Source organism: Pavona decussata, unplaced genomic scaffold (genome assembly GCF_977016875.1).
Source record: "Pavona decussata unplaced genomic scaffold, jaPavDecu1.1 SCAFFOLD_128, whole genome shotgun sequence".
Lineage (NCBI taxonomy): Eukaryota > Metazoa > Cnidaria > Anthozoa > Scleractinia > Agariciidae > Pavona > Pavona decussata.
The window spans coordinates 3299739-3320326 of record NW_028145542.1 but is presented as its reverse complement, the minus strand read 5'-3'; the positions used below and the strand labels follow the sequence as shown (position 1 = coordinate 3320326).

The following is a 20588-nucleotide window of genomic DNA, read 5'->3' as shown; positions in this document are numbered from 1 at the left end:
CTTATCCAGCGGATAAAGTTATCCGGCCTTTGAACAACTGGGGCCTGGGATGATCACATGCGTTTGCAATTTCGTTTAGTCAGTCTCAAGACATAACAAGGTTTACTTGCAAATTTCTTTTTGCTCTAGTTCAGGTCTCCGAGCTGTTTTTAGGTGTAGCATTTGATTGATATTAGTACGTTGCGAGACATGGCTTTTTTTTGGGCAAACCTTTGTACAGATGACATCTGGCCTACCCACGAACATTCCTAGAAGCCTGGGGCCAAATTCACCAAGCTCTTCTAAGTTAAGGTATATCTTAAGTATTGGTTCTTGACAAAAGTTTATTGTTGGAATGATAATAAACTACTGTTCAAAAACAATACTTGTTACATATTAAATAAAAACCGTCATACTTCCTCTTCCACCAAGGCCTTCAAATGCAAAAAATAAATACAATCGACTGTAAAAGCCTTTCTTTCAAACTAATTTGTTTATTGTAAACAAATACAGAAACGACGGGAGCAAGGAATGTCTTAAAAGTTTTATTCATGTCAGAATAGCATAATTTACAGTCTTTCTTATGACCTCTAAAGCCCGTACCACTTATATACCCTTGAATACCTAAGTCTGTCTAACAAGGCCTTTATACATATTTTTACCTTACATGTACTGGTCTTTCAGTATAGTGAACGACATGAACGGTGCATTTCATTGTGACGTATCACTGTTGAAATTTAATCCCGTACTACTGATCTTGTACATTATGCGCCTGAAAACGTTGAAGCAAGTCGTTATATTTTTCGGTCCTTGGCAATCGAAACAACATAGGTTTATCTAACATGTCGCAATATTCGGAGTATATCGCAGTAAACACACCCCGAACACTCTTTGTATTTGATGACCATACCAAACCAAAATCTGCCCTAATGCCTCCAGTTTAATTTTCGTGGGGTAAATCTAATCCGGCAATATCGCGCAGATTTCGCGGGTTCGTTCAAAAACTGAGAAAAGTACAAAACACACAAAAATGATTTTATCGCCAAAAATATGTACAATGACCAGACGCAACTGTTCACTGGCCAAGTCCTTACTGCGTTACATTTGTGTTATGGCAGGCTATGGTTTTATTTTCGCGATGTGTAATGCGTGGACATAACGACACTTAAAACTCACGCCTCTAGGCTTTAGGGTAAACTAGTCTACCCTCAAGATTAACCCAGTTGATATAACTATTGGGAATTTACAAGTCAAGTAGGGTTATTGGATGATATACTATTAAAAGATTTGCTTTTCAAGACGATTAGCAGCAGCACGGATTTCAGTGGCCTTCCACTTCACCTACAATAATTAGAGTTCTCTTGACAGAAGGAAAGTTTTATTCAACTACTGAAGGGGTCCAAATGGTAAAGGAATCATCACTCTTGACTCCATTCGACGGATGAGTGGAACTAAAACACACAGAATAGAAATGATAAATATAAATCGGTAATTACGGTAATAAAGCGAAACGTCGCTTTAATACTTATCGTGTATAAATAAAGATGATTGATTGATTGATTGATTGATTGATTGATTGATTGATTGATTGATTGATTGATTGATTGATTAAATAATTGCAAGGATATCTTATCCTTACCAGTATTAGCAACGCAGTCATCCCAGCCAGGCCTGTTCCATAGATTGTGCCTAATTTCCTGCCTGGTTGCAAGGTCGTCATAAGCTGTGAATAGACAATCAGTCGATGAAAATCAATGAGTCAATCAACCTCATTCCCAGGTCGTTTCATCGCGTCACCCAATCAATCATTGAGAGAGTCATACAGGCCCTTCGAAAATGACGCCAAAACCCTCAATCTCCCTGAAACAAGTTCTCAAGCATTTTTAGATATTAAAATTTATTGCACAGTGCATTTCGTTCCTTAGTAACAATATCACCGTTATTATTATTATTATTATTATTATTAGTTCTTTTTTGTACTTTTAACTTGTAAATATCGATTTTGCTCGGAATATTTCAATAAGGTTTAATTATTTTTAATTATTATTATTATTATTATTATTATTAATTATTATTATTATTATTATTATTATTATTATTATTGCTTTTTATTCAGCTCAACCTTTGTCGTCGGTTTGTCACGTATTCAGTTAAATTTAGTCTGAAATGTCAGCCGTCTCCTCCCCCTAACCCACAGGGGGCGCGGGAAAGAGAGACGTCTGAATTCCGAGCGTTATAATGTCGTCCGTTGACGTCACGTACTTTTGCGAATATAGTAGGTAGTTTTTGATTGGTTCTTCCCTGATTGAAATAGATAACCATCTCTTATTGGTCGAACTTGCGAAAACAGATATTTCATTTCGGCGGCGAATATAAAGTGTTGACAGGCAAGACACAACTCGTAAGTTCCTGGTGTGAAAAGTGACTTCTCGTTTAACGTGGTTTTGCTCTCGCGAGTATATCTCTTAAAGATTTTCCTTTCTCGAGCCGGGTGGTAAGTTGTGAAGATGGGAAGAATTTTATTTCGCACTTTCTCGTTTTGTTGTAAAGCCGACTTCCCTTCAGTGAATTTAAAAATCTCACAGGTAATTTTTTTTCAATGAGATTGTGTTGATAGCCTCTTGCCTGAAGGCGCGTTTTGAAGTTGGTGGTATTGCAATAGAATAATTTCACTGAGTAGTTGGTTCTCAGCAGTCGCAGCGATTCTACAATCATGCGGGGTTTAAACCTACAGAGACCTTCAAGTACACATTTTTCTTCCTGCCTCCCACCGGGGTCAGAAAAGGACTAATAAAAAATGAAGCCTTGAGACTTCTTCGAAACACCTGCAAAATCATTCTATTACAACATCATCCACTTCAAAACGCACTTTTGGGCTAGAGGCTACCCTCACAATCTCATTGAAAAAATACCCTCCGATTTTCGCTGAACGGAAGTCGGATTTACAACAAAACGATAAAGTGCGAAACAAAATTCTTTCTTTTGTCACAACTTACCACCCGGCGTTGCCTAACCTCAAAAACATCTTGAGGAGCAAATGACTTTTAATTCAAAACCAACCATTGCTTCGAGAAATATTCTGAAGGACCTACTCTTATTTCATACAAAAAAAAAAAGTCCAAAAAAGCAAAACCATAACGAGAAATCACATTTCATACCACCATACCACGTTAATATGAGTCGTGTCTGGCCTGTCAACACTTTTACTAATAACATTTATCGGAACATTTTTCAATTCATCTTCGGTGGAAAACGAAGTGCGATCCCGTTCATACATTCTTGATGCTTTGTCTTCAAATTTTAGGGCTTACAAAACGCACACAACCTCCTACATTTTGCATGCTGCAATGCTTCCATGCGCTTCCATGACTCGTGGCCCCCATTTGGTTTCAAAGGTTTTTATTTATGCAAATTTGCATAAATTACTGTGTGACGTCAACGGACGACATTATAACGCTCGGAATTCAGACGTCTCTCTCTCCCGCGCCCCCTGTGGGTTAGGGGGAGGAGACGGCTGACATTTCAGACTAAGTTAAATTCAATCCCAATTAATTTCAATTTTGGGATAAATGAGTAACATGAACCTGAAAGTGAAAATGATTCGTATGATGTTCGCTTGGTTTGCTTTCTTGATTATTCAACATGTTTAATGTAAAATGAAGTAAAAAGGTACAAGTACAAGGTCCATTTCAAAAGTTTGCGTTTTCATAAAAAGAAAAAAACAAAGTAAAGATTAAAAGTTTTCTGCGCCCCCTCCCCCCCCCCCACAAAAAAAAAAAAACGTTCTCGGGTCGCCTTTTCTGTCCACACGCAAACAATATGAAATACGATAAAGAAAGAATCACATGACCACTCATTTTCAAAAAGAACTGTTTACTACATTTTGTTGTATGACCTGTGTGGCACAGATGCCTGAACTCTCAGGATGGGAAAAGCAATTATTACTCAGGATCAAGGGCTTCTTCATTGTGGGAATTGTGTGTGTAGAGATTTAAACGACTTACTTTTTTGTTTGAAAGAAGAAAAGAGACATTTCGTGACAATTTTACGGTGACAATTCACGTGAACGATGCGTGTGAAATGACCATATTTGGTAGTAAGAAAACAAGCCGTATATGAAGAGCTTTTTGGCGGGATTTCAGATGCGTGGCAGATGCGACGATTGTCAGAACCGATTACGATTTTTGATGCGAGAATTTCGAGGGCCAAGAGATTGTAAAGAGATGCGAATATTCTGAAGATATGAATTAAATATCGTTGTGTTTGAGCTATCGATACAGATTGATACAGTGGATGAACTACAGATTTTTTTAAAATGATGTGGGACACTACACGTGTATCTGCTATATAAGTAGTTATCGAAAAATAAACACAGAACTGTGTAAATTAAGCATGCTTCCGGATATGAGTGACAACTGGTAACAGATTTCTAGCACTTTCCAGAAAATACAGCATATGCTGTAATCTCTTTTTCCAGTCCTCTAATTTGGCCAAAACAAAATTTCCCGACTTCTGAGAATTCCCAGTGTCTATACAAAACCTGGCATTATATACAGTCAGTACGTTTCGATCACTCACACTGATTTATGACTGAGATGGAAACAAATCAATTTAAAACTCACCCCATATGTGATGAACCACATACAGTTCACCTATCTGAGAAAATAAGCCTGCCACAGCGTCATCTTCTTTTTGGCGGATAAGAATCGCCTTTCCCCTGCAAAAGAGAAGATGAATTGAAAAATAGTGATCAGAAACAAAAACAGGCACAATACAAGGGAACTAAACATCTTGATGAACGTTTTCAACGTCGTTACCAGGGCTTTTCCCTTGTAAAGTATGAGGGGCAGGAAAAGACCCTGGCATCGGCTGATCACGTGCTCAATTTAAATACAGTAATTTAGAGACGGCTAATTTATGCAACCCGCTGGGTAATACTCTATTATCTTGTTCAATTTTGACCAGGCTAGTGAATAATTTCGTTGATTCAAATATAAGAACATGGCTAAACAAAGCATCATGAACTCATACTTTGTCAGCAAATGAGAGACGGAAATTTATGGTGGTTCAGAGCCTAGCCTGCATAACAGGTGCTTATTGAGCCGAGCGGGAAGAGAGAGACATTAAGCCCAAAGCGTGACTCGCGAGCGCGGAGCGCGAGATGAGGGGGTTACTTTTCTCTCCCCCTCATCTGGCGCTCGTGCTTAATGTCTCTCTCTTCCCACTCGGCTCAATAAGCGCCTGTTATGCAGGCTATTCAGAGCCATTCCAAGCCGACTGAGTACAGATCTATAATTTCTGCCATCTTGCTATGCTAATTATAGTAATAATGCGCAAAATTCAAGACTCAATGCAGCCTGCATGGATAACACGTGGTTTATTTAGCCTAGTGTAAAGCGAGAGTCGATTTCACACATTATGCATAATTTGGTCATCGCTAATTTATTAAACCCAATTTTCGGGTGTTTTTATGGCACTTCAGTCACCAGCCGATGCCAGGGTCTTTTCATGGGAATGAGGTTGACAGGATCTTTTGACATTGCTGATGCTAGCAGTATGCAAGACACATGCTACATACAGTGTATGAACCTAGTAAATGGTAAGTGACTATAGCGCAGTGGTTAGAGCATCCAACCAGTGTACAAACCACTTATTCACATCATGGTTTTCATAGACAAAGGTAGAGATACAGTAATGTCAGCTGGCTGGAACATACTCTAGTTTCTGTCCCCTGAATGGGATGCTGCACCTGTAATAACTGACACCAACTATTCTACCTAGCCACACAATTCATCCCAATGACAGGTGTTGATGAAACAATTGCAGCTTTCTTGTGTACAGAAAATCCTTCACTTAACAATATGTACCATTTGCTTTAGCTACATGTTGATTTTGATGAGTTAGGCACAAGGTGTGTACCCTGCTAGCAGAGCTTTTCTTACTGGCAAGTCTTTTAGCATGTATGAAGTCGTTCGCGTCTCTGGTTAGATTCCCGGCCCGAACCAACACTCAGGGTCTTAAAATAACTGAGGCGGTAGTGCTGCCTTTGCTCTGTCATCTGCAGATGGTTAGACTTTCTAGTCTTCTCGGATAGGGCCGAAAAACTGTAGGCCCGGTCTCACCTTCACTGATCACCCTTGTGGGACATAAAAGAACCCACAAGGGATGTAACAAATCTTTGGCAGTGACCACCCCACTGTCTTAGAATCACATGTTTGTTCATTTCACTGTATATTGTTTCACAATCCTAAAAAGGAGTGGGACCAACGAATGGACTGACAGAGGCACCCATTGGCACCTGTATAAGCTGACAACCAGTCCTATTTCCCCTACAAAAATAATTGTAAAACAGACATGTCTGCTACCTGTTCATCTAGACCATCATATCACGAAAGAATGCACTGTGATAAACTAACTTTTGTCTTTGAACTGCCTTACCAGTTGTTTCCCCACTCAATGAGAGTACCAGGCTGGTGATAAAGTAAAACAAGAATTAGCTTTTTGATTTACAACAGTGGCTATTTAATCTGGCATCAGAGTACAATGTCTGCAGCCCTAGCTGCTGCAGATAATGTCTGAGCAATGTTGTTACCATCAAAATTATTCTTGTTCATTCCTGATGTGCTAAGTAGACTACAATAATATATAGACTTGGATTTTGAAGTAGCTGTGGTCTTTGAATAAAAACATACAGTCAAACCCATCATAAATAACGAGTGTCCGTATTAAGCAGGTGTGTCCGTAAACTAAAGCGGGGTTTCACTGTATCGTTTAGAAAGTTATGACAGCTTCATAAATCTGTCCAAAGGAAGAGGAATTTAAAAAGGATCCCCTAAGTCAAGATGAATCCTAACTAGAAAGGACTGGCTCTGGTTATTGAAAGAGCAAATAATTTTATCCAGTGGATAAATTGCTTTCCAGCAGATAAAATGTATTCCAGCTAGTACATTTTATCCACTGGATAGCAACTTATCGACTAGATAAAATTATCCAATCTTTGAATGGGTGGAGCCAGGTACTCTTATTCAACAATAGGCTTTCATATTCAAATGATCAATATTTGGTTTACATCTGATATTAAATTGTGAGTGCTTCATGAATATGGCAAGGGTTTCGTTTCAGGCCGGACACCAGACACAACATCCGGTTGTTTGACATGTAATGTCTGGTAGTTCACACCCAGTTCACACGGTAGTTCACACTCCAAATAATATTTTTTTTTAAGTGTAAAAATCAGTTTGTTTTGCATTCATTGATCAAAGGTAGAGTTGATTATTTTGCTCACTTATGTAACACATACAATTGGAAAAAAAAGAGATAATTGCTGTCATATATAATAAAATCATTATTCATTATTCCCCATCCCCTCCCCCCTCCCCTGCCATCTGTAAATCATGTCATATCAGGGATTACACCACTCTCTTTCTGATTGGAATCCGTTTTGGAATCAAACTATTAATAATCAACTTTATAATTGCCAAATCGAATATTTTTGTGTGCATTTTTTTTATACCTTAAAAGACCCTCCCGGTTAACCAATTCCGGTCCAGGGAATGCAGGAAATTGCATTTTAGAGAGTCCCAAAAATTTCCCGGGGGAGCATGCCCCCGGAGCCCTTAGAAATTTGTGCCTCTGGCACTCGAAGTTTGCGCCTTTGGTGCTCAAGTTGGAAGTCCGCCGATTTAACCTCCGAATCCGGTAATAAAATGTTACCAAAAGCCCTGACAAGGTGCCAGGTCTAAAGGCAAAGTTTGTTGGCCAGATATATTTAATATCCAATTAATATGTATTTTAGTAATTTGAAGAACAACTAAGGTCTCAGAAATTTGTATTTCAATAACAGAGTAATTTGGGGGTCAATTCAATTGGATGTATTTCAGAATATTTGAATACAAGTCATATGAAAATCTGACTTTTTAAAATTCCTCGTATGAGGTTTTGAGGGTACCTGAGAATGCACAATATACCGTGAAAGCAAGCAATTCTAGATATACATTTTCCCAAATTAGCATCAGACTTGACATTTAAAGGGGCTTCCATTAAATGGAATCCCCTTTAAATAAGAATAAATTTTATTCTTATTCTGGAATACACAACCTTGGACAATATTATTACTAACAAGATACCCATGCAGACTTCACATGATTGTACCTTAGAAATAATACACCCAGTATAAACTCAAGTCATCACACCTTTAAATGATATGTCCTCAGTTCGTAGATGTGGCTTGGAGGACGAGCTTCTGGTTCACCAAAGAAAGAAAACTCATGAAGCAGCTGATTTTCTCTGTTACTTATCAGAGCTCGCCTCTTCCTTGCAAACTCAAGAAATTCCTAACAAGTAATATTAGTAACATTATTTATAATCCATCCAGTAAAAGATATAATCTGCATGCACATAACTGGTAGCGTAATATATTGCAGCATTATACCATGCCTGAGAAATAGAGACCATTAAATTGTCTTCTGGTTGTCCTTGCAAAGTGAAATCAACAAGATCTAGCAATATTTCTTGACTGTTTTAATAAAACAATTTATTATTCCACTCTGACACACTTGTTAGATGTTAGATGATTATAGCCAACTTGGCGCTACAGTCACCTTGTTGACTATCATCTAACATCGTTACTTTTTAAACACTGGATCATCATATTGCAATTCCAGGGATTTGATTGGCTTAGCGGCCATGCTATATGAGTCATTGTACCATGCCTGAGAAATAGTGACCATCAAAATGGTCTTCTGGTTGTTCTTGCAAAGCGAAAGCAGCCATAACTTACAATATTTCTTTATAGTTTTTAATAAAACAATTATTCCACTCACGCTTGTTGGACAAGAGATGATTATGGCCAAATCGGCACTTTGTGCCTCGTTGGCTATCTGATATCTCATATCCAACGCGCGCTCATGGAATAATTGTTAATTATACCATGCCTGAGAAATAGTGGCCATCAAATCATCTTCGGGTTTAATTAATTCTCAGATTAAATGGTCGTTAAACGAAGAGACGTCAAGTGCTCTAAAAGAACACACTGATCAAGTCCAAAAATTAATGCATATTTTCTCATTTTCTCAAGTTCCCACCTTGTTTTCTCTGATGTACTGTTTTGCCTTCACCACTGACTTGTACCCTCCTGTGTACTTCCAAAGGTGAACTGAATAATCAACATTGGTTTTTAAGTTATATGGTTACAGTGAAACTAAAAAAAGATTCAAAATTTAACTCTCAGCTTTCAAAATATGCACTGCCAATACAGTGCCAAAAGAAAGGACAAGTGAAAAACTCCAACACTACAGTTTGTAAATCAGGATAATACTGGAACTGGTTTCTAAAAGAGCAGACAAAGTTTGCTATCCTTATCCAACAGATAAAATGAGAAGAAATATATACATTAGGTTCATCCACATTTATAAACTAAGATTTTAATTATTCATTGGATTATATTACCCATTGATTTTGTAGTAACCATTAGGCCTGTTTAACAAATACAGTTTTACTAAATACTGCCATATTTTTGAATTTGACTTTTTTGGATTTCTTCGCCTAGAAATTCCACTAACCATTCTATATAATTATTCATTGTACACTTACTTGCTTGATCAAGTCGTCCAAACATAGTTGTCCAGGCTCCAACCAACTCTCCAGGAAATTGATCATCTTCACTAAGTTTGGGTAAAGTGTCTCCTCTGGAAAAGAAATATAATTCCAAACCTGTCATTCTAATACTTTGAATCCAGCAAGAAAATTGGAAATTAGTAGCCTTACAGGTAGGTAAGTGTCAGTAGTAAATTTCTTATCTAAAAGAGCACCAAGGAGCAGGGGTGGTGCAGTGGTGAAAATATTCACCTAACAAAAAATTTGGCCCAGGTTCAATTGCAGGAGTTGACATCCACGTGGGCAGAGTCTCCTACACTGTAAATATCCTCCTCCAAGGGTTTTTCTCTGGATACTCCAGTTTTCCTCCCTCCAGCAGACAAACACCAACATTTCCAAATTCAAATTTAGACAGGAAATAATTGTGGATGACAAACCATGCTGTAAATGTGTGCCTCTCTACACTCCTATAATTTCCTATAAGATCTACATTTTACCAACATTAACATCTGAATCTTTGATTGTCTATAAATAAGATACCCGGCATTGAATCACATATGAAACCTGACAAAGGTTTTATATGGAATGGACTTCAAAACACAAGTACAGCATGTAACCATGGTTTAACGAATACAAATGACTGCAGGTAGGTAATTCAGTACTTACACTAAAGCAACATAATCTTCAATGCATTCTGGTTTTACGTCATTGACTACAAAATAAGGAAGAGAACAAGGAGAGAGTAGTTTGCTTCTTTCATAGCTTAACACTATTTTTGGTTCAACTTTTTCAAACCAGTTTCATTTCATTTTCCTTTGTTCAGAGATTCAAACCCTCCCAATTCAGTCAGAAGTCTTCGATTTGATGTCTAACCTCCCAGTCTCTTGATTTTTATTACATTCTCCCAAATTATTTAAAAGTCTTGGTCCTAGTACTTTTTGCAATATCACTGTGCTGGAGAAAACATGACAAAACTGCCATTGAAGTGTCTCCATCATGCATGGTAATGGTCGCAGTTGTTCAGGCTTGTATAGACTGCATTCACACCAGTTCCAAAAATTATAACAGACAAGCAGGCTAAAATGATGGATGAAGGAAGTTGACCCTCAAAACAAGTAGGTAAAGAATACTAAAACCAGCCCCTTCAAAGACGGCATGGGTAAAGGCATGTACATTCCTCAAAGCTTATGTTACCCATGTTTTCCCTTTGATGGCAAAGCTGATAGTCAAGACTTGCTGGTTGCTGGTGTGATTTGTTAACATGAATTTTACTGAAATTTGTGAATTTTCTATGCTTTGAAGGGGGAGGTAAAGAAAACCTATTTATCGTGTTTAGGGGTTGGAATCGGGTCCGGATAATCTGCGAGCCAGCGAGGCATGCGAGCCGTGCGAGCCGTGCGAGCCAGCGAGGCATGCGAGCCATCGGAAAATATAAATTTTTAAAAATATTTTAATTGGAAATAGTTTGTTTTGTTATTGGAAACGTGCTTTCAATCGCGAATATGTTAAACCGCGATGGCTCACGCGGCGGCCATGTTATTTTGGATGCGAACAGTCTGGGTCGAGGGAGAGCGACAAATTTTGACTTTCTCTCCCCTCTCCGATAGTCTTTCTGTCCTGTTTCGATCGTGCGAACCGTTCAGCGTGCTCGTGGCCGGATCTTCATAAAATCTTCCATCCTTGTGGACAATCCAGTCAACAACATGAATTTCAAAAAATCCATGCTACAGATTTTGCATCTAAATGCACTCTACCCATCGGCTTTTGTTTCATTGGAGAAAGATCTAAGCTGTGTGAGTTTATAGAGTTTATTGTTCACGTGACTTACCGAATATGATCATGACTACCGAAAGTGAAGGTGCTGTAGCGTGGGGCTCAACTGTCTGGCGGTGTTTCAAAACATATTTTCTTTCTTTTATCCCTCCTTTAAACCTCTTAACATTACACTCAATTTCAGGTGAAATCCCCCCTTAAGGAATAACTTTCCCGAAGCTTTTTGGGCATTTACATCCAATTTACAGCACTAAAAGCACTAAATACATCCGTCTGATATAGAAACAAGCTACAACGCGCTTTTAACATGTTTATATAACAATTGAAAAATATGAAAAATAATTCGAGCAAAAATGCTCCCCCATATCTGCTCCCCCCTACCCCCCTCCCCCCTTGTTTTCGGCCTATAATTTCATAAAATTATTGTTTTTATTTCGAATTGCCGCAGAAGTATTGAAATCATGGATTTCTTGACGTCAATGAGCTTGCAAGTCGGTTGCGTCTTAGATTTCTTGAAAAGTGTGTCTTAAGCAAGTAGAAATATAATATGTTCTTGTTGTCATTTTTCTGTACGAAAATATACTTAACGCTTTAAATGCTGGTGTTCAAACATTAATTGTCTTTTCACATTGGCTTATGGCTGTTTGCCATAAGCGGTGCTGTTCAAACCCCGTAGAAAGTTTTCGATTTTTACGATTTTTTTTCACATGGCTCGCATGGCTCGCAGCCATGGCTCGCATGCCTCGCATGGCTCGCTTGTATGACTCGCATGCCTCGCATGGCTCGCTGGCTCGCACTGTATCCAAACTCGTTGGAATCTCTGTATCTCATATTCACAGCTATAATCTGGAACAAAGGAAAATAAATATCATACTGGTTGGTAAAATAAAAAACCAAAATTAACGTTAAAACCGGCATGTATCAACAAAAATAAAGAATGTTGGCTTATTGCTCACGTATTGAGCTAAATTAATTATGTTTATATATTCATGTACATGTTTATAAACACGTATATCTTAATCTATCAAGCATGAAAATCTTAATGTAAACCTTACTTCAAATAACGTACTATAATGGCTAGTAGCAGCACTTTTACAAGTGCGTAGTAATTTAACTTAAATTAAACTTAATTAAGCCTTACATTCAAACTCGTACAGGGTCCCACGTTCTGTCAAAACCTTCGAATGAGCATCTGTTGCCTTTTCTACAGACCCGGAACCAATAATTTTTGAAAAAAAACTTTGTGAATCCTCGTTTCTTTTATAGCTGGAAATTGACAGAGCCCTAGCAGACACAAAACTTTCTCGAACAGGGAATAAAGATCGCCGTAACAGCGAGAATGCTCGTTTTGTCACTGATACGGTCGCCATCTTTAATTCAATATTATCTTCATGTAAGTCACCTTGAAATGTATCACTTTGCTGTTGTGAACAAATTGAACTTTGGCCCAGGCATACTTTTGCTACTGCACATACGTTCTGTGCATCTGGAGATACTCGGGTTTCCTATGGGTTGTGCTTTAATTCGATTTAATACCAAGAGACTATGAGTCTCTTGTGCTTACTAATGCAGGGACATTTTTGCGCGGTTTAAAACTAAGCGGAGAAAGTAGAACTCAGCAAGTTCTTTTAGAATCCAAAATAAAAATCGGGGGTAACAATGTATTTCTCAGAGATAATTAAGCTTCAATTTGGAAAAAAAACGCCATACATTGCTTTCTAGAATAATTATTGCTTAATTATCTCCAAAAATTGCGTGGTTACCCCTCATTTTCTTTTTGGATTCCAATTGCCCTTGCTAAGATCTGCTTTTCCCGCATAGTCATAAACCGCGGTATTGGTAGAAACCGTCCTTAAATTACGTGATGGAAACTTTTAAGTGGTTCAAACTTCACGTGTGCAAAACCCTTCCTGCAAACCTCAAATTAAACGTAATTAACTGGTGTTGATATTTTTCATTGCTGTTCAAGTTGATTTCATTCATAACCGACACAACCATTTAGCCTTTTGTTACCTAGCGACGCGTATAAAAATTATACGTGACGTTCGGAATGCATGCGAAGTAAAATGTGATGCTTAGTGAAGTCATACGCCGCACACTCAAACACTCCACATGGTCGGTGCCCAATTCCCCTGAGGTGAAATTTACTGTGTTGAATTGCTGTTTATTCCCGTACTTTTCAAGGAGGATAATGATCGTGTATAAATAAAGGACATGACGATGATGATGAAACTAAAAATGTAGGTATCATTCCGAGAAAATTATTCAGTGTAAAGTAAGCGTCTCTTTGATATGGTCGCAACCACGATAGCTCTGAAGGATTGACACATCACTGATCTTCCCCGGCTGATGGTGTTTTGTTACCCATATTGCATATTGTGAAAGCGCAGTGTGACTGTGTGGCCGCCCCAAACTTTAAAAACAGTTGCCATGCAAGGACGCCTGTGATGACGTTCAGTTTTCATAAAACGTTTTTCTCCTCAGTTCGAAACCGCGACGCGTACAATAGAGCTTACTCAATTCAAAACGGGAGTTGTACATCATTCTCTTACTTACTCAACTGGAGAATATGGCTTCTCCCCAAGTCACCAAGTCGCTCTTCAAAGCTCCTGATCTTCTTGTTACTCGTTTCCAGCGGATGCCAGTTAAGGTCGATCTGTGAACTCTTTGTCAGTTGAGCGTTTCGACTCTTCCTTGAGTTCAAGCAAGTTACTCCTGTAGCTTTTTGTTGCATTGTCTTTCATTAGTTAGCCATGACGTAATTTAGCGATTCTAGACAGCAAATTCCAAGTATGTCAGCTAGCAGGAGACTTCTAACTTCACTTCGGACCGCTTGTGGCGCCATCGTCAGCGGATCGATGGTCGACCTCTTTAGCTTAATGTAAAACCGGAGAAGCTTCATTAGTCTATTTTACGGAATTTTTGTTTTATGCCGGTGGTTTCGGAGAACCTACAAAACCGCCGGCCCGTAGAAAGAACATCGGAAATGTCCCTAAAAATTTCCCCTAGCGACAAAAACGATGCAAAGGAGGACAAATTGAATGAATGAATGAATGAATGAATGAATGAATGAATGAATGAATGAATGAATGAATGAATGAATGAATGAATGAATGAATGAATGAATGAATGAATGAATGAATGAATGAATGAATGAATGAATGAATGAATGAATGAATGAATGAATGAATGAATGAGTGAATGTTTATTTCCCACAATTATAAATAACATAATAAATACATATTGCAATTCACATTGAAGTCGGGAGGAAGACTAAAAAAATTATGTAAGTTAACGCCTATATCATAATCATTGAAAGAGAAGGAATTGCTTCATTTTCTTTTTGAAAACATGTATAGAAAGAGATCGTTTTATTTCTAGAAGAGTTTTGTTCCATGTATCAACTATCTTACTTCTTAAAGAGTATTTTCCATAGTTGGTTCGGTTAAAATACTTATGTAGATGTTTTGAATTCCTGGTATTATAACCATGGACTTGTGTGTTTTCAATGCAGAGGTCACTGAAATAGGTGGGTAACGATTTACTGATAAGACTAAAACTGAAAGATCCGATTAGTAGGTCATTAATGAATTTGTTGAATATTTAAGACACCCATCTTTATAAAAAGAGGAAGAGATGGTGCGGTATATGGAGAGAACGTTATGGTACGTAGTGCTTTTTTTTTGTAATTTGAACAATTTCATTAGCCTTGTGGGGTAATTATTTGCCCAGACGATATTTCCGTAATGCAGGTAAGGGTAAATCAAACTATTGTATAATATTTTCAATAGTACTTGACTGACGTAGAAGCGAATCCTACATAGCATACCGGTGGTTTTTATTATCTTCTTAGTGATATAATCAATATGATTCTTCCATGTTAAGTGCTGTTCAATTATAATTCCTAAGAATTTAGTTTTATCTACTCTCTGGATCTCCTTGTTATCAAGCTTAAGAGTCAGTGATTTTTTTTAACTGTTTCTTTGTTGTTCTAAATATTATGTAATTATCGAAAATTATTAATTATGGTTTGGACAGATAACTGAAATAATATGGATACCCAGAGAAAACTAATCGGTGGACCTGAAAGTTGAACTCGAGAACAATTTAACAGTCTGAGACTGACTGTACATACACTGAGAGTTCGGAAGAATCTGACAGCCTTTTCGTTCAGACGAAGATTCAGAACAGAGTAAAGTTATCAGGATTCAGTTTCAGAGAAAGATGTTTGGCCGTACGTGCGGACGGCAGCATGCCAGCCCTATGTTGATCTCATCTCTGACCATTCCAGCTAAGTGTGTGGATTTCCGGAAACGGATTGGAGAAACGGTCTAGAGACTGAAAGTCCAAAGTTTTGCGGTAATACTCTGAAAGAGTATATTTTGAACATCAGAAACTACTAAAAACCGAGACAACTTAGCATGCTGCTTTGGCTACAGAGTACGTCATGAAAGTTCTATCATGCTGTTGTCATTGTTCAGGAATCGATAACTTTGTGCAGTTTTTAGAGGATAAATTTACTATCATATTCATACAATTTGCACCTTGCATGCAAGACGATTCATATAAAATACCTGAAATCATGTTTTGAACTTCGAAGCAGTTTTATTATACTATTATGTTATGGTGTTACTGTTCAACAATGTTGAGCAGAATGCAAAGTTTTGTGCCACTGAGATTTGTAAGCGTACAGGTTTAAAGTTGAATCCTGCTACCTGCAAGGGCTTTTGGTGTCTAAAATCAAGGCCCCCCTTGATTATAGACAGGGCAGACCCTGTCTGTAACCAAGGTCCAAAGAAAATCAAGGCCGGTGCTTGGAGTTTTGAATTGAGACTGATCTGTCTTGTTCATTTTCACTGGATCAGTCGCTTTGTATGCTCCCAATATAATTGTGACGCTTTAGTTTTTAATCTGCTAACGCTCAGTAGGGAATTGAAGTGTTCACATTCACTACAGAGCTACTTCTAGTCCTCCGATTCATAATTTGTGTCAATAGCCCGGGGGGGGGTGGGGGGGGGGTGGAAACTCTCATATCATGGAAAAGATCGAGGATGCTCGTCGGAAATTTTGAATCAAACCCCTAAAGGAAACCAATTTGGGCGTTGCCCAAGCTTTTTTGACCCCTAAAAGAAACCATTTTAAAACACAGACAAATACAAATTTTTTAATTTCTTCGCGTGCAACCTTAAATGAGACCTTCATGCCTAAATATAATGGCGTTTTGCCCAGAACACCCTAAGTGAGAGCAAAATCCGAAATTTACACCCCTAAGCGAGGCAACGAGCATCCGCGCCCCTTTCATATGAGAGTCCCCTCCCCGGCGGTAATTAGTGCTAGAGGCACAACATTCGTTGTACCCTATATTTGTACAGACCACAAGGTATTCTATTCTAGAGCCAACGTCGGAGTGAAAATGTCGAGGGAGAGAGTTTTTTTTTTAAATCTCCGCTTTCAGTGCGAATGAACGTGATTGATAAAATTATTGTGGTCGGACGAATGAAACAAAATGAAAATCGCCAATTTCAAATAACAATTGTTCTACCTCATTTAACTTACTGATATTTCGTATGGGATTTTTACAAATCATCGAACAAAAGGAAGCTTGAGCGAATACAAAAGCGAGAGCTGAGAGCAATGAGATCCTAGTCTGACACATACGAAGAACACTGATTGGCTGCCTCGTTGTACAACAGACTTTTGCAAAATATTGAAGTACTTATTCAAAAATTCAAACACGGCCTCACACTTGTTACCGTTTCGGAACAATGATTTTATTTTCTCAAACTCATTAATAATTCTTCAAGAGAAAACGAAGAAAATCACTACTGTGACCCTGGTTGGATATGTGTTCCAAATTACCATATAATTTTGCCAATTTTAGCTTTGAATTTCCCCAACTAAGAATTATCGATCAATTGAGAAGCCATGTCAAATACATATACCAGAAATTGTGTTTTCTCGGATATTCAAACACCTCGGCGAAGTCCGGTTTAAAAAAGGAAAACGCGGCTGCGCCTCGTTTTTTCAACCTACTTCTTAGTGTTTGGATATCTGCTGAAACATGCTTTCTCGTGTTTGCCCCCCATCAGTATATTACCTACCATATTTTAACACTACACGCTATGGCAAACATGCTGCTATAGGTACCTTGGATCATTCCTTTGGTCAAAACTTAGTAAAGTCCAAAGAAATTCGCCTAATTTAGCCGTTTTTAGAAACAAAATAAGAAAATTGAATCTCTCTGACTACCTTTCTAATAACAGCAATTGCTGTAACCTGTGCAGCCAATAGCACAAAACTAAAAATATATTTTGTACATTAGCTTACTTACATTTCGCTTGTTTTATCTTTTCTAGTATTGTAACATATACAACTAGTATCCCCATGTACATTTACCGACATTATAGCTTATAACTTGTTTTTAGAACTCTATCAATGTATTTTTAAGTAATGTTTAAAAAACGAGTAGCAGTGTTTTATCGGGTTTAAAACCACGACGCGCAGCCGAGTGGTTTTAGACCCGATAAAACACGTGCTGCGAGTTTTTTGAATTGCTTAAAGTGCCCCTAATCCTTCAATTTGTTTTCTTTGGTAGATTTCCATTTCTTTCAAGAACTCATTTTCGAAAAAAAAATTGAGAAATATTGAATCCTTTTTTTATTACGAGCGAAGGCAGTCTTGTCGATATTTTCACCTATCGTTCGCATTAGTCTCCCACTCGGCCAAATGTGTCCAAATATGGAGCGTGACGTAAGAAAAGGACATCGTGCAAAAATATCCGAAGATTCGCGGTAATGCTCCAATTGTAAACAGAGAAAATGGTTGAAAAATGAGTGGTTTTTGGATGCAGCAACTCTCAAAATGTAGAGAAAGGAATCAGCATGCATAAGATTCCTTCTGAATCCTTCTGGTGTCCTTTTCTTACCTCACAGCTAAGAAAGTGTCAAGTATCGGACGCTTCTCATTGGCTCGTTCCTAATGAGCCCACGAGACAAAAATTTGTCCAGCGGGGCTTAAAGCGCGCAAAAATTTAAAAATTCCAGTAACTTTTAGCGCTCGTAAAAAAAGGATTCAATATTTCTAAAAAAAATTTTCGAAAATGAGTTCTTCACAGATATGGAAATCTACCAAAAGAAAACAAATTGAAGGGTTAGGGGCACTTTAAAGACATTCCTGGAAAAGCGTGTGTCAATAGAGTTCATAACAATTACGCTTTTGTGAACGTCGGAATTAAATTAGCATACGAGAAAAACACCACATACTAATGAGGAGTGTTTTATCAGCTGATAAAACACCGCATGCTAAAAACACCTAATAAGGAGGAGGTTTATCGATATAAAGACACTGCACGTGATGTATTATCGACCATTTCATAGGTTAATGGGCTTATAAATTATTAATGAGTTTTTGAACTATCGTGATCTATCTATCTATCTATCTATCTATCTATCTATCTATCTATCTATCTATCTATCTATCTATCTATCTATCTATCTATCTATCTATCTAACAACCGCGTGCGTGGAACCTTTGCTGCTTTGTAAAAGTGGATATTCATGTTTTTAATTGTGTTGCATATACAATCAACCTTTATTTAAACACGATAAAAGTTCAAGCGATAACGTTTGTGGGGTCATGTATCTACTAAAATACTAACAATAAGAATAACAGTTTAAAAGGGTTATTAATAACAAGGCCACACGCCTACCACGTGTTTTTAAGTCTTTTCCCGATTCTTTTAGTGCAGAGGTGCTGTAAACAGTATGTCTTTAATAAATCGCCCACGTCTTATGTGAACGAAGTGAGTTTAGTTTCCATTAAAAGGTGATAGAATAATAAAGCACTTATTAAGGTTAGGGAGTATGTTAAACAAACCCTTTTATGACTTCCCCCGCATGATGTGGTATGTGTTAAGTGGAGTCGCTAACCTTGAGTCTTCCGGTAACGAAGGGAAATATTTTTGCAAATTACAAACGTTTAATTTTTTCCAACCAAATTTGTACATTTAAGTGTGTAAAAAAGAAACCGCCCTAACTTTGAAAACAAAACAAAAATGCTCAAATATGTTATTGCAAATTCAGCTAACATTTTCTTTAATCGATTCGCCTCCCCTATTCAATGTGAGTTCGAGATATCGAGGGTAAAATTATACGGAAACTTTCCCGTGCCACTTGGGTTCGAATAAACCGGCAGGGATTTAAAGATATCCGAGGTGAAATACTTAGCCTTAAAAAAGGTTCGAGAAAACGGGGAGTTCGAGACCGGACTGTGCTGTATGAATCCCAGTTCAAGTAGCCTTGGTCGCGTACTGAAAGGAAAAATTCGACTCCCCAAAATTTTAAAGGAGGGTGGTGAAAGTTGACTGTACTTGACACATGTTAGAACGACATTGCAGAGAATAAAAAAGGCGGCATATTAGGAAAGACCAGTTGCTCTCGAAAACTTTCAAAGTTATTTTCTTGTCATGGATGATAGCAGCGAAAGCTTTCCTTTTGCATGGCTATTCACGGGTTATTTACCATATAGTCCCATTGTTTGTAAAGTTGTGAAAGTTTTACCTAAAACATTTTCGGGTCAAGGTTGTTCGATATCTGCAAACTCTACACTTTGGGCGAACCTACAAACATGAATCATATTTTTTGCGGGATTTGTAAGTTTACAAGTTTTAGCTTAAAAGTGGCCGTTTATAATAGACGATCTTTGAAAGAAAATGGTTGAACAAAACACCAAATGTTAGCAGGTGCAATAAATAATTGAAAAAAAAATGAAAGCCCATCGCAGTTTGAAGTGCAAGTTAAGCAGTAACAAGCAAATATCTGCGATGTAACAAGCAATTTACCCATTTCACACATTTCAAAAATTTTGACGACACAAATTCAGTGCAAGTTACTCGACACACCCTCAATTATATGACGGCTGCGTTAAACAACCTCAAAACTTCTTGATTATTCAATTTTACGGCACATAATGACATGCAAATAACAAACACGACATTGGCCTTTAACAGACCATTTTTAAATTAACATACAAATGAATAAAAATTAACTCCTTTTTACCGACCCCCTGCCAACATTGGCGTCCACTTGAAACAGAAAATTGTTTTTTTAGGAAGTGCCTTAAAAATCATTTTGTGATGATAAATCTTCTTAATGTAGATCTTTTGCACCTCCTAGACAAAATTATAGGCGTGTTTCTATAATTATTTCGAAATAAACAATGTTAAATTGCTGTGAAATAGCTTT

General features: G+C 37.7%; 1 protein-coding gene across 1 annotated transcript; it reads right to left on the bottom strand.

The window, feature by feature from the left end:
- Positions 1–508: 508 nt before the first annotated feature.
- Positions 509–12725, bottom strand: LOC146469009 (protein NipSnap homolog 1-like). Its single transcript, XM_085124054.1, has 9 exons — positions 12488–12725; positions 10240–10285; positions 9571–9665; positions 9063–9133; positions 8172–8312; positions 6418–6449; positions 4602–4696; positions 1619–1702; positions 509–1430 (listed from the first exon to the last, which is right to left on the bottom strand). Exons 1-9 carry the CDS (start codon positions 12714–12716, stop codon positions 1366–1368), a joined length of 858 nt encoding a protein of 285 aa, XP_084980180.1. The 5' UTR covers positions 12717–12725; the 3' UTR covers positions 509–1365.
- Positions 12726–20588: the final 7863 nt, after the last annotated feature.

Coding starts and splice junctions, on each gene's coding strand:
- LOC146469009 (XM_085124054.1), bottom strand. CDS start 12,716: ATGGCGACCGTATCAGTGACAAAACGAGCATTCTCGCTGTTACGGCGA. Junction 6,450..8,171: donor TGAGGACATATCATTTAAAG/GTGTGATGACTT, acceptor CTTTATCACCAG/CCTGGTACTCTCATTGAGTG. Junction 1,703..4,601: donor TGTGGTTCATCACATATGGG/GTGAGTTTTAAA, acceptor GTCTATTCACAG/CTTATGACGACCTTGCAACC.